Below are 13988 nucleotides of genomic sequence, written 5' to 3'. Positions count from 1 at the left end.
TTCTCACAGATTTCCATTAGGGATTTTAGTCTTCATATCTTCCACAGTTTGCCTTTAGAGGCAAAATTTTCTAGGATATTGGAATGATTCTCCCAAAAGAAAGATACATTTGGGACTGCAGTAAGAAACATGACAAAACTAATTTGAATTCATATAGACACAGAGTTTTCTCTTGTATTTTCTGTTGTATGCTTCTGACTCAGGAATCCCAGCCTTCTCTCTCTGATGCACCATTTTTCCCCAGCTCCCCCAGAGGAGGTACCTTTCATCATCACTGTCTCTTACTTCCTCGAGGACTCCTTTGTGATCTCAGCAATCATATGGTAGCTGGTCTCTAGGGAACCTGTGCTGTGATCTGCTGTCACTCCTGACATTTGGTATCTCTAATGGCCATACCTTTTCTATCTCTAGATTATTGATTTCATTATTCAGTAGTGTTACTGGCAAGACAGAGGTACACAAACAGTGGAAAGGAAAAATTATAGTGGTCTGAATAGCAGTTGTCTCTGATGTGTGCAAGTATCAGGGATGAAATGTACAGACACAGTTGAGGAAAATGTGGTGTTATTTACAGGTCTGTGGGGAATAAAACAAATAATCTCACACCTGCCAATACATTACTGGCTGATGAACCCTTTTAAAATAAGACAACAACAACAACAACAAAGTAGAATATTTTACTCTTAGAGAGAATTGCTTTGAGGAAGGATTACTTGTCTTACTGACTACTCCTGCTAAGAAGCACATATTTTCTGGAGGCTCCTTGGGAAACTGTACTCGGTGACCTTAGAAATGGCTTAACATGATGGTAGGCTGTTTGTACTTTCATGAAGGTACAATGGCATCCCACATAAATCACACTTGTGCAATATAAGAAAGTTTAATTTCCCACTGGGCTCTGCCAGCAAATTTAGACTACTTGTAAAACACACTACCAGTCTGCTGTAGCCAGCAGTTTCCATAGAAAGATGTAGTGTCTTTAAAACTACACTTTTTCCAGAGGAGACCTTCCACTTCAAGCAGTGGGGCCAGCAATGTGGGAAGCTCTCCTGGAACAAGAGAAGCAGGGAAAGTGTTCATAGTGCCCATCATGTGTTAGAGCCATAGTGAGTTTCTCTCTATAGGTCAAAAATTTGCGTGAAAGGCCTCAAAGCCATCAGTGTTAGGTGGGAAGATGATCAAAAATGCTAAGAACAGCTACTCAGGCCTAAAAAGGATTAATTCTGTTCTCCGTTGTGACTAACAGGAGAGTTGTGTTAATACCATGAGATGGATTGGCACCTCACTTCCACCTGGCAGCTCCCTGTGCTCCACTTGCACATGCAGTGATTCACCAGCAGTGGGTGGTGAATTATGCAGAAGCAGGCAAAAGAAGATGGGATGAAATCTTCAAAAGAAGATAGGACGAAATCTTCTTTACCATCCTGAGCTCATCTGCTGAAGATGAAAATGATTTGTTCCTGGATGGCTCAATGAGTATTTTCACAATACCCAAGTTAAATAAGGAACCTACCTGGACTTTTCAAAGGTTATTTTACAATATGATTGATCCAGTTGTTTTGTCTTTGTGTGGTACAGTCTTTCACAGGCTAATTATAGGGACGGCTTTTCTGCAGTGCTGTGTTAATATCAACTGTCAAAGTAGCACCTTAGCAAATGGGAAAGTCATTACATTTCTGTGTCAGATTCTGCCCCTTGCGCTCCCAGGGACCCGCATGTCACTGAGTTCTGCTGTAGATCTGTAATAGGACTATGATCAATGATTCTTCTTGTGCTAGAAGATAACAGCTGCTGAGAGTAGCAGAGTTTGTCTTTTCATGCTTTGTACTATGACATACCCAACAGTTTTTAGCTTTTAAAATATTGCTCATATAAGAAAATGCCCTGCTTTCTCACTGATTGTTCAGATAAAATTAAAACCACCCTTCAGATATTTTGCTCTGTAAGAACCGAACTCAGCTCAGCGAGGAAAACTGTTTGGGGGGAAAACCATTGCCTTCCACCTGTTCTAAAATAAACATTAAAGGGTATTTGAGCAGGAGGGATAAAAACCTGCGGAGCCCTGCTCCAGCCGAAGAGAGGGGAGCTCTGCCCAGCGTTCTGTGATTGCCTGTCTGTGTTCGCGCCTCGCTGTGTCCCGAGACTCGCGGCGCGTTTCACCCTGGCAAAACGCCGCGCCCCGAGTGCCGGGTGAGGCGCTGAGAGCATCCCCTCGGCCCCGGCGAGCGCGAGGTGTATTTACCGTCTCGCTGTATTTCCATGGAAACTCTGATTGTCACACCGCGCGGCGCTGAAGTACCGGGCTCCAGGGCTGCCTGGAGCGGCCTCCCGAAGTGCCCCCCCGCTGCAGCCCCAGCCCCAGCCCCAGCCCCAGCTCCGCCGAGCGGGCGAGCCCCGGCGCCACCGCAGCACCCATGTAAGATGCCACCAGCCCTGGGGGCTGCGCGCCTCCCTCCGCTTCCTCGGAGCCGCGCTCCACCCGCCCGGGCCGGAGCCCTGAGTGCGGATCAGAGCCGTGAGCGCAAACCGGAGCCGTGAGCGCGGATCAGAGCCGTGAGCGCAAACCGGAGCCGTGAGCGCGGATCGGAGCCGTGAGCACAAACCGGAGCCCTGAGCGCGGACCGGAGCCGCCGCCTCGCCCTGCCCGCGCCGCCCCCGCTGCCCCTCCTCGCCGCGGGGCGCCCGCAGCGGGACACGCGCGCAGGTAACGGGGAGCTCGGCTCGGCTCGGCTCGGCTCGGCTCGGCTCGGCTCGGCTCAGGTCGGTTCAGCTCAGCTCGGCGCAGCTCAGCTTCCCTCCCCTGGCGGGGCGGCCGCGCAAGTTTGCGCGGGGCCCCGCCCTGGCACCAAGTGCGCGGGGATGAGGGAGCGCAGCAGCCCCGCCGCGGGTGGCGGTGTCGCGGGGATGGGATGGGATGAGGGACCCACCAGCCCTGCCGCGGGAGGCGGTGTCGCGGGGATGGGATGGGATGAGGGAGCGCAGCAGCCCTGCCGCGGGTGGCGGTGTCGCGGGGATGGGATGGGATGGGATGAGGGACCCGCCAGCCCTGCCGCGGGTGGCGGTGTCGCGGGGATGGGATGAGGGACCCACCAGCCCTGCCGCGGGTGGCGGTGTCACGGCGGCCGCGGGGCGCCCGGGGCTCGGGCTGAGAACGGGAGCGCGGTTTCGGACGCGGAGCGGCGCAGAGTGGTTCCCAAGGGAGGCGTGGAAGGGCACAAATATCACTCGTTCCCGTTTTGGGGTGGTTGGTGCTTTTGCGAGCCAGGAGTTGCTGTGCTCCCTGGAAAAAAAATGTAGCCAGGCGTTTCAAGTTTTCTGTTCTGGCCAGCGAATAGCCCATTATGTTCCATAGCATTTCCTTGGAGCTGGACATACAATCTTATTCGTTGGGTTCGGCATAATTTGGGAAGTTGTATTCTTATTTTCTGGAATAATGTTGTAGTTCTTTTGGTGATTCAGAGAAATAGGCAGACCATTAATGTGTACAAAAATCGGGCTTTTTTTTGACTTCTGAAGTAATTTCAATCTGTTGAATTCTTCTAGATTTTTACACTAGTTTTTGCTGTTGCACACTAGGAACAAGAACATGACAATCAGCAGATTTTTATCCTTAGCTTGTGTAGCGAATGCAACACTTGAGTGGTTTCAGATTTTGTCTCGCATGTTATCTCAGTCGGTATTGATGTGAGGGTATTATTTCTTAGGTTGTAACAACACAGCTCAGTGCTTTCCTAAAGCCTTGCTGGTCGTGCAGTAACGGCTACTCATATTAACTATTTACATCTGTGTGGATGCTTAAAAACCTTCACTGACTTACTCTGTGCAGTCTTGATATTTCTCCAGTCTTATGAGGGCAGAAAGGTTGTACTTACAAATTTACACAATGTGCTTCCTCCCTGTATGTTTTCATCATGGGGTTCAGGGGGGTTTTGTTTCTGAGATTATTTTGTGGGTTTTTTGGTTGTTTTTTTTCTTCTTTTAACATAGAGAAAGGTCATCCAAGACTGTAAATTGTTCACAGCTATAAAGGTTAATTGCCCTGTTGCAAGGATTAAACTGACTGGACTATACAAGGACCAGCCAGTCAGAGATAACTTAATAGGTATTAATATTGTGGGATATAAGCTCTTATCCATGAATACACCTTAATATAAGTATCTCATCTAATTGAAGGAACATTTCCGGAGAAAACAATTGCCTTTAGAGGATGATGGTTGCCTGCCTAACTTTTGTGCTCTTGAAAATTTCTGTTTAAATATATGGAGAAATAGAAATATCCAGCCTATTAACTTTCCTAAATTATGATTTATTTAAGCAACAGCTTTAAGTGAAAAAATGATGTTAAGTATAAGATGTTAAGCATGTTAAATTAGCACAGGTTTTCTGGTGCCTCTAACTCAGCTAAATGCTAACTTCAATCATTTGACTCTTACAGTAAATATTCGAATCTACCTTGGATCCTGCCACAAAACTGCAGTTTCTATTGCCTTGAGCAGCCTAGCCTCCAGCCTCAAGCATTCCAGTGAAACTACGGGAGACCTGGGCAAGGCCACACAGAGCTCCCACAGGTGTAGCTGAGCGCAGTCAGGAATGTGCCATGTCCAGACCAGCATTACAGAACGGGGACCTCGTTTGCTTGACTGGTAGATGCAGGAGGTGAAAGTGATCCAACGTTTGGAGCTGACAGCTAGAAAACCTCCAGCAGGTACCTTCAGATTAACTAAATCTCAGCTTTGAAAACAGGTGGAAGCCACCCTGGTGCTATCGCGCATTTAGTTTAGAAATACACTTCAAATATGAGGTGAAGATTTTGAAAAGGGCTGTATTACTTAATTCTGTTTTCCACAATGGGATTTCCAGGAATTTCCATTTCCCTGAAAGTTACAGCCACGTGCTGCACTGGGATTGACCAACCAACATAAGGGAGGGTGAGCCAATCTCTGAGAACAGGAACAGCTGTTAAAACAAAGCAGGAAGATAAATGCCAATAAGTGCACACAGCCCTGTGAAATCAGCGGCATGCTAAGATGAGTTTGGGGACTAGAGATCAACGATATGGGAGGAAAACTTCTGTTTGCATCTTTACTGCTGCTGGCACTCAGACTGACAACAACTGGTTTCTTTTTGAGCAGGAGAAAAACCCCAGAGATCAAGAGATCTACTTAGCATATTTTGAAATTAGGGGGAAAGCCTGATTTCTTTTTACACATCCAAAATTAAAATTCTCTTTGGGCATTTTGCAAAGGGAACCTGTGTCAGCACAGCAGTTGTCTGTTGAAATCAGTAGATTATACTGTTATTCCTTCCCTCTCTGTCTTGCGGTCACTCTGAAACTGTGACTACAGGAAGATGGTATATAAGGGTTTTCTATGCTCCACAGACATTTTTGGTGCCCTAGGTGTCCAGCCAGGGTTTGAAGAGATCATGTTGTGACTTCTTCCAGTGCTCCTTCCTCATGGAAACGAGGACACGTGGTAGGGAAGAGTTTGTCTGTCACCTGAGTTAGAGGGCAGCCGTAGCACAGAAGGAACAGAGCTGGTAAGCCCATGCTGGACTTCAGAGGCACTCCTGCTAAACTTCCTCAGTACTGATGTATCCCAACAAAATATGTCTGCTTCAGAAAACCAGCATGTTTTCTTTTTTTTAAAGACATTATTTGAATTAAAAAAAACAATGAACCCTTCTGCTAAATCCACACTGCAAGAGCTTTATGGGGAGGTGTAAAAATCCACAGAAACTGGCAACAATCTTTCACTTAAACCTTCAAGAAGAATTTAGTAAACATTAATTTATTAAACATGTTACAACATAACACTACATAAAATTTTGTTCCTTGGTCTTATTCATAGCATTATTTTACCTTATCCAGGGCAGAAAAAGTTATGTAGTAGAAATTTCAGCAGATTTGGAAAGTCTCTGTGGTGCACATACCAATTTCAGTTAGTTACTAGCAACTCAGAAATTAGCTCAGAAAAATTAAATAAAAAACTATTTACTTCATGAGCTCAGAGTTGTATAAAGAGAAATCAAAATGAAAACTTCTGATTGTATCAATGTAGAGACAGAGAGATTAGATCACTTACCAAATCTCTAGTCTGCTCCTTTCAAGTTGGTCTAGAGGCAAAGGTAGACTCAGATATCATTACTTGTCTGTTATATGGTTTTCCACCATTTCATTAAAGACTAGAAGAAACTGAACAGAAATAATATGCATTAATGCCTCTCTGCTCATATACACACAATTGTAATATTTCGGTTATCTAATTTCATGTATTCAGTTCATAATTCAGTTTTAGCTGTTAAAAAGCACTTTAATGTTGAGGCAAATTGGGAAGGCTGACTTTTTTTCACCTCTTTCCAACATTTTACCTGCAAGATCTTTTCATATATATATTTCTACTCTTACTTGGAGGATCTTCACATCACAATACAGTGAGTGAACATTCTCAGGTTGTTTTATGGTTTGAGCTTCCCTTTGGCTCAAATCATAGGAACACACATGATGTGAAGGAAGGAGCATATCTGCATGTGTGGAGGGAGCCAAATAATATTATTGCACTTTGAAAATGTCAGCATGGTACAGCTCGCTGAGGATTGCTACAGTCTCAAAGAGCCCTGCCTTTTTAGGTGACAGATATAGCTTTCTGCTGTGTTGACATAAGCTTTGGGTTTGTAGATCTTTTTTGTTTTCTCTTATGCAAGATTTCTAAACATTAAGCAGTTTTGTACAGGACGTTGGCACTCTGGGGAATTTTGACTTTGAAATTCTAGTACATGCAAGTGTTTAAGATAAATGGAGGTTTGAACTGAAGTCTCATGTCTTTCTGTTTGTTCTGAAATGAAGACTAATATATGAAGATTCAGTAGGCAGAATAACTTTGTGCTGAGCTAGGTTTAACACTAGATGATTCTGTGCTGAATAAGTAGCAGTTCACTGAATTTTCAAATGGCTGTGTGGAGTTTGTCTCCAGTTAACACTGTCCTCTCTATATTACATCCAATTACTTTAGCTGTTTTTTAGTTTTCCTTTCTGCTTGAGCACAGTTAAACTATATTCAGCACTCAGTGGAAGATGTTTTCTATACACACATCAGGAATTCCATCTTGGATTACTGACAATGGATTTCCTGATCCTTTTTGAAAGCTCTCACCTGTTTTTTGTTAGTTGTCTACTGGCAAGGTAAGAAACATTACTGCAGTTGTTAGCATATGCATTTTCAGGTGCCTTCTTTATAATTTGCAATGATATAATGATTAGCCATCTGCCCAGATGGTGACTGTCATTTCCTTACTCATATCAATGGGCTGTTATTCACGTGAGTAATCTCACCAACTCGAGGTGTATTGCTTTTGTAGCTAACTGTTCCCTCATGGAAAGCCTGACAATATGTTCTGCAGCAGAACACAGTTAAAAGGCAGCATCATAATGGAGACCTGTAAATTGCCATTCTCCCACGTGAGCATCTAGGTAGGAGTCCTAGGAGGGCTGAACACCAAATGATAAAATCTACTTAGCTAATTCATATTGACCTGAAGTTATCTGCCTCACAGTAGAGTAACATCAATAGTAATTTATTTGCATTGAGGTAAAAGGTAAATTTATGTATTTTTACATTCTGATTAACATCAATATCATAATTTCTTCAGATGCTAATTAATGACTTTCTCGTTCTAAGCAGGACTGTAAAATGGATTTAGAATTCAAAGACCGTACCAACAGCACACATACCAAGAACACCTCTGCTGCAACAAAGAATTTTTCTGCCTGGGAAGACTATAAGAGTAGTGTTGATGACATGCAGTACTTTCTCATTGGGCTGTACACACTTATAAGTCTGGCTGGCTTTGTGGGAAATCTACTTATACTAATGGCCCTACTAAAGTGCAAGCAGAAGACAGTAATAAACATTCTCATTGGAAACTTGGCCTTTTCTGACATCTTGGTTGTGCTGTTTTGTTCACCTTTCACGCTGACATCCGTCCTGCTTGACCAATGGATGTTTGGCACTGTCATGTGCCATGTAATGCCCTTCCTCCAGTGTGCCTCAGTCCTAGTTTCAACTTTGATGCTAATATCTATTGCTGCAGTCAGGTACCGTATGATAAAGTATCCCCTCTCCAGCAATCTCACAGCAAAGCAAGGCTATTTCTTAATAGTGATCGTTTGGGCCTTTGGCTTCACAATTTGCTCCCCTCTGCCAGTTTTCCATAAAACCGTGGACCTCAGCAAAACTCTGAATTTGGAGGGACTGGAGAACAGGCTGCTGTGCATCGAGTCCTGGCCCTCTGATTCCTACAGGATCGCCTTCACGATAGCCTTGCTGTTCATGCAGTACATCCTGCCGCTGGCGTGCCTCACCGCCAGCCACACCAGCGTCTGCAGGAGCATAGGTGCTAGGCTGTCAAACAAGGAAAACAAGTTGGAAGAAAAGGAGATGATAAACCTAACTCTTCATCCCTCTAAGAGTGCTGGCACACAGGTTCAACCCTCCAGATATTCCAGGTGGAGCTGTGCCTTTGGCAGAAGGCACCACAGAAGATACAGTAGAAAGACTTCAAGTGTGATGCCAGCTATTTCAAGGCATCATCAGGATACTCATTCCAGAGATCACCCAGAAACCTCTGACACAGAAAAAAGCCAGCTCTTTTCCTCCAGTAAATTCATCCCTGGGATCCCTATCTGTTTTGAAATGAAACCAGAAGAAAACACAGAGATCCAGAACATGATTACAGTATCCCAGTCCATCATAAGAATTAAGACAAGATCGAGGAGGGTTTTTTGCAGACTGACAGTGCTAATACTAGTTTTTGGCTTCAGTTGGATGCCTCTTCACCTTTTCCACATTGTCACAGATTTTAATGCCACTCTCATTTCCAACAGGCACTTTAAATTAGTATATTGCATATGCCATTTGTTGGGTATGATGTCCTGCTGCTTGAATCCCATCCTCTATGGGTTTCTTAACAACAGCATAAAAGCTGATTTAATGTCCCTTATTCCGTGCTGCCAAATACCATGATTTTATGTGCCCCAAGATAAAGTAAAACAAACAAGTATGGCTTTCAAGCCTAGTGGTGTGTATAGCTGTAAAAGCTCAATTAGTTTAGTTTAGTTAGTGTGAGTTGGTTGTGATTGGTAGCATTTTTTTGTGGATGGACAGTTCTATGGCTGCATGTATTTCTTGCATTGGGCAGAAATATATGCATATGTTATAATATTCTTTTATCTGTTACATGTAGGAAATCATGCTCAGTGTACAAAACCACAACACCATTTTCATTACCCAAATTGTTGGCAACCTGTACTTTGGAATTATACAGAATATATAATGAGTAATAAATGTGAGACAGACTGCTTAGACATGTCAGTATTAACTGTCATAAAACTACAATAAAATACATATAATTTACTAAATAATTATTGTTGAGATTATTTCAGTGCCAGCTTTGACTGTTTTCTAATATAATTAAATCTCTCTGGATGTTATTAGGAAAATATTTTTCCTTAGTTCTTTGACTCATAGTTTGCAATATCTTTGCAAGATACTTTGCTGCTTATTCCTTGGTTGCCTTATTCCCTGAAATGGGTTTGAGGGTCATTGTTCTTGCCTTGATTGTTTCCATCCCACTGTACTTATCCAATACAACCTATCTCTGATTTCTTCAGACAATTTTCACTCTGGCTTGTCATTTTATGTCATTTTCATCCAGCCTGAATTTATCTATAGTTATGTCTTTATTCTCACAGTGATGACACCCCTGAACCCACAACACATTTCTGATCAGAGTAAGCCTTCATTATCTAAGCAAATGATAGTGGAAAGTAAAAGAAAATGCAAAGACATCAGGAATTTTTCTCTTCCTTTACCAAAATGTAAAAACTCACTTCACTTCATTATAACTGACGGACTTGCTTTGCAAAGTTATAACAGCTTTCAAATAAACATGTGCATGTGTGCCTTGGCAGATGGACGGGGAGGGGCAGAGTGGATTACTTTTAAATTCAACAAAGGCACAGGGTCCTGCCCCTAGGGGGGAATAACCTGTCCCTGCACCAGGACAGGCTGGGGGTGACCTGCTGAAAGCTGCTCTGCTGAGAAGGGCCTGGGAATCCTGGCGGACACCAAGCTGCCCATGAGCCAGCAGGGCCCTTGTGGCCGAGAGGCCAATGGTGTCCTGGGGTGCATTGGGAAGAACATTCCAGCTGCCCCTCTGCTCAGCTCTGGTGAGGCCACATCTGGAGTGCTGTGTCCAGCTCTGGGCTCCTCAGGACAAAAGAGAGACGGAGCTTGTGGAATGGATCCAGTGCAGCACAACAAAATTGATGACCAGACTGGAGCATCTTTGTTACAATGACAGGCTGAGGGAGCTGGGCCTGTTCAGACTCAAAAAGAGACAGCTGAGATAGGAGCTCATCAATGTCTGTCAGTGCCTAAAAGGAGGGTGCTGCAGGGATGTTTCCAGGCTCTGCTTGGTGGTGCAGAACAATAGCACAGGAGCAATGGGCAGAAAGTGATGCACAGAAAGTTCTACCTGAACATGAGGAAGAACTTTACTGTGTGGGTGAGCACACCCTGGAACAGATTGCCCAGAGAGGATGTGGAGTCTCCCTCACTAGAGATACTCAAGAACTGTCTGGATACAATCCTGTGCCTTGTGCTCTGGGATGACCCAGCTTGAGCAGGGAGGTTGGATCAGATGTGACCCACTGTGGTCCCTTCCAACCTGACCCATACCCATTCTGTCATTCCATGTGTGCAAACACACAAATACACACATACACACACACACGTTTTCTGCATTTCCTCTCTCCCCTTGTCTCCTTTTAACCAGACTAGTATGCTTGCTTCCAAATTTGAATCACAAGTATCTTCCTTAAGTCATATTATATTTCACAGCACAAATGCAAAGTGTATATTTATATATACTTACCTGCCCCAGATTAATTTAATAATCCATCTCTGCCCTCAGGATTCAGTAAATATACAAAGCCTTTGCTTTGAGTTTTAAACTGTAACACCTTTCATCAATTATAGCTGGTGATTATTTTCTTTTCTCCACTAAGAATTTTTATCCAATAGGCTTTTGTATATTTCTTCTACAGACTGAGAAACAAAGTTATTATTTTTATAAATGGGTGGTTGGAAACAGTCATTGTGCAATTTTTTCCCTCAAGATATGTCCTTTCCAGACAGTCTTTAAAGTGAAAGCAGTTCTTCTGTTTTGAAGAATCATCAGCTTATTTCTTATCACAGTGTTATAACTCTGAGACCTTTCCTCCCCAAGCCATTGTCTGCTAAGGAGTTTATTACATGCCAGTGGGTAATAGCTTCTCTCCTTAAAGAATTTTTCTAACCTCTAGTTCCCATTAACCCATTGTTCTTTGTTTTCAGTAGTGATATACTTTAATAGTTTTTTCCTTGACTATTGCATTTTGCAGATTATTATCTTCTAAAACCCTATAATATGTCACTTAATAGAGTACAAATGGTACAGAATAGATACTGCTGGAACAATAGATTATTAAAATAGCTTTTTAAATTTTTAAAATACTTAACTTCAGCAGCCAGTGTAGCTGGATCCCCTAGCAGCAAGGAATACCTACGAAGCAGACAGGAGCAGCAGCAAGTGAAACCAGGCATTAGGCAACTCCCAAAGGAGTGACTTCTATGAAAGGGATAAGAAACAACTGAACCATCCATTTAATATTTTCCCAGTCTTGAACATTAAAAAAAAAAAATTCTAAACACAAGGATATTTCCCCCTTGCTTCTTTACTAGGCCTCACCTGGTCTGAGCTGCAGTCAATGCTCCTGTAGCTTCATGCCCAGCAGTGACTAGCAGTGTGCTGTTGTTTCCAATAAGTGCTGGGAAAATGTTATCTCATCACAATATCCAATGACATTTTATCATTCTTATACGTAGACAGGTACACGTGCAGGTACAGATGTAGATAATGCACGCTTCCTAGAAAACAAAGCACATTAAAATGGATTTTCAAGTAGCACATATAACCAAGTCCTTGGGTTAGCTAAAGTCTACCCCTTCTGCAACTAAAAAATCTAAATAAATGGGAAGATAGAACTTCTGTTTTGATAGCATCCACTAAATGCAATCAGCAAACAGCAGCTGCAGAGCCATGTATCCATTGGAGTTAGAAGAATGGATTGTAATGGTAGAGTAATTCCTCTCTATTAATTAAAAAAAAAGGCCTTCAGACAGATGGTCTTTGTGTATGATGAATGTTAAAATTCTTAGGAAGACTCACATAACATAAATTAGTTTTTCTATTGCTACAAAATATCATTTACAAAGTTGAATTTTTGCAAATGTCAAAGGTTAAAACAACTCACCTTTACCCCTTCTCTTTCAGTGGAGAAGAACCAGATGCCCTGGCATGTCCAGGTCAGCCCTGAACCAGCCAGGGCAGTGGCCAGGGCTGAGAGGAGGTCTGCCCAGGCTGGTACTGAGTGTATTTAGTGAGGCTGTGGTGAAGGGGTTGGGGCCCCTGTGGCTGCCCACAGGGCCATGGCAGCAGAGTCTGGGGAGCTGGGCATGGCTGCCAAGGGCCCAGAGCAGCTGCAGCCCCAGCAGGCAGCACAGAATCCTTCTGGGGGCAACTCTGCCCCAGGCAGGTCAGGGGCACAGGAAAAGCACAGCAGCTGGTTGTCCTGCTCCTGGAAGCTCTCATGACCAAATGTTTCCTTCTCTGAAATATGAACACCTGGGAAAAGGGGAAAAATAATCCATTGATCTGCAGATGTGTAAGAACCAAGGAGAAGAGCATAGTGAGGAAGAAAAGTGCTCACTTCCAATCATGCTGAGTTAGGATCCAGTTCTTCTGTGCAAAAGTAATAACAAATTAAAAAAACCTTCTGCTATCCACTATCCATAGGAGTCTGTCAGCTATTATTGCACTTTTGGAGAAAAGCATATATATCAATAGATTTTCACAGTAGTCCCAATATCCCTCTGCAGCATACACGACAAACAGTATTAAACATCACAGTCTCCAGAAAGTTGGTTTTTATAAATACTGTTGGGTTCAGGAATTTAACCTTTTATTCTGCTGAAAGCTAAATTATATATATATATATATATATATACACACACTATTTGCATTTATAAATCCTTGCCAGGAAATACATTAGTACAGTCTGGAACTGCCTTACAGCAGCGGCAGGACTCTTGTCCTAGACATGGCACTTCCTTTTTTCCCCCTACATGCCTGGAATAATAGTGTAAAATCACAAACCTCATGATTTTAAAGACAATTAAGTAAATTTTTGAACCGTTTTTGACCGTATGTAGTCTCTGAGGTCAGGTTTCTTGTTCTTTTATTTCATATACAGTTAAATACAAACCTCTCATATTCTATTTTTCCTAGAGCCTTTTACATGCAATATGTTATGAAGACTCCTGCAGTTGTTCTGTTTTGATCCAAAAATATATACACCTTTTTGAAGGTATATTGCTTGAAGTTTGCCCTTACGCTGTGAGTAGGTAGAGCTGTTGCTAATGTTCATATTCAATTGAAGTAACTTTTCCAGGAAGAGAAAGAGAACAAAAAGCAGATCCACACTAACACTACTTACCCACATTCTGCCAATACCAAAGGAATGCATCAAAGCCAGACCCTTCTCAAGCACCTACCATGAACAGTTAGTGTGTGGCAGTAGCACTGAACATTCCTAATCCCACAGGTGCCCAGAAGCCTATTGAAAATTTTTGAGTCTCAGGAAGTAACACCTAATAAGTGAGTATGGGTTTAAATGCCTTCAAAATTACCCCTCTTAAAATTTTCCTTTAACACAAAAAGCATTTTCTTCCCAACCATTTGATAAAGATAGGTTTGCTGAGATCACTCAGAGTGCATCATGCTGTGCCATTAAGACAATCTGTGTCATCATACTAGAGTGTACACTTGGGCCAGTGAATCTCACCACAGCATCTATTTTTAAATCTCTCAAGCCCAGGGATACTAGAAAT

At 42.9% G+C, this 13988-nt stretch overlaps 1 protein-coding gene across 5 annotated transcripts; it reads left to right on the top strand.

Moving 5' to 3' along the window:
• The first annotated feature begins 2422 nt into the window (after window positions 1–2422).
• NPY5R (neuropeptide Y receptor Y5) lies at window positions 2423–9637 on the top strand. 5 transcript variants are annotated; one of them, XM_063156273.1, is made up of 3 exons: window positions 2423–2704; window positions 4436–4705; window positions 5381–9637. In XM_063156273.1, exon 3 carries the CDS (start codon window positions 7689–7691, stop codon window positions 9018–9020), a length of 1332 nt encoding a protein of 443 aa, XP_063012343.1. In that variant the 5' UTR covers window positions 2423–2704; window positions 4436–4705; window positions 5381–7688; the 3' UTR covers window positions 9021–9637. The 5 variants fall into 5 exon arrangements, with proteins under 5 accessions (XP_063012343.1, XP_063012342.1, XP_063012345.1 ...); XM_063156272.1 differs by having other exon boundaries at window positions 2704–2760; XM_063156275.1 differs by lacking the exon at window positions 2423–2704 and having other exon boundaries at window positions 3149–4705; window positions 5381–5538; window positions 7680–9637.
• Window positions 9638–13988: the final 4351 nt, after the last annotated feature.

The sequence above is a fragment of the Melospiza melodia genome, chromosome 5, assembly GCF_035770615.1.
Source record: "Melospiza melodia melodia isolate bMelMel2 chromosome 5, bMelMel2.pri, whole genome shotgun sequence".
Classification (NCBI taxonomy): Eukaryota; Metazoa; Chordata; class Aves; order Passeriformes; family Passerellidae; genus Melospiza; species Melospiza melodia.
The sequence above is the reverse complement of the archived record's forward strand: the minus strand, read 5'-3'. Positions and strand labels throughout refer to the sequence as shown.

Bases quoted from the DNA above. Each gene is read 5' to 3' on its own strand.
- NPY5R (XM_063156273.1), top strand. From the start codon at position 7,689: ATGGATTTAGAATTCAAAGACCGTACCAACAGCACACATACCAAGAAC.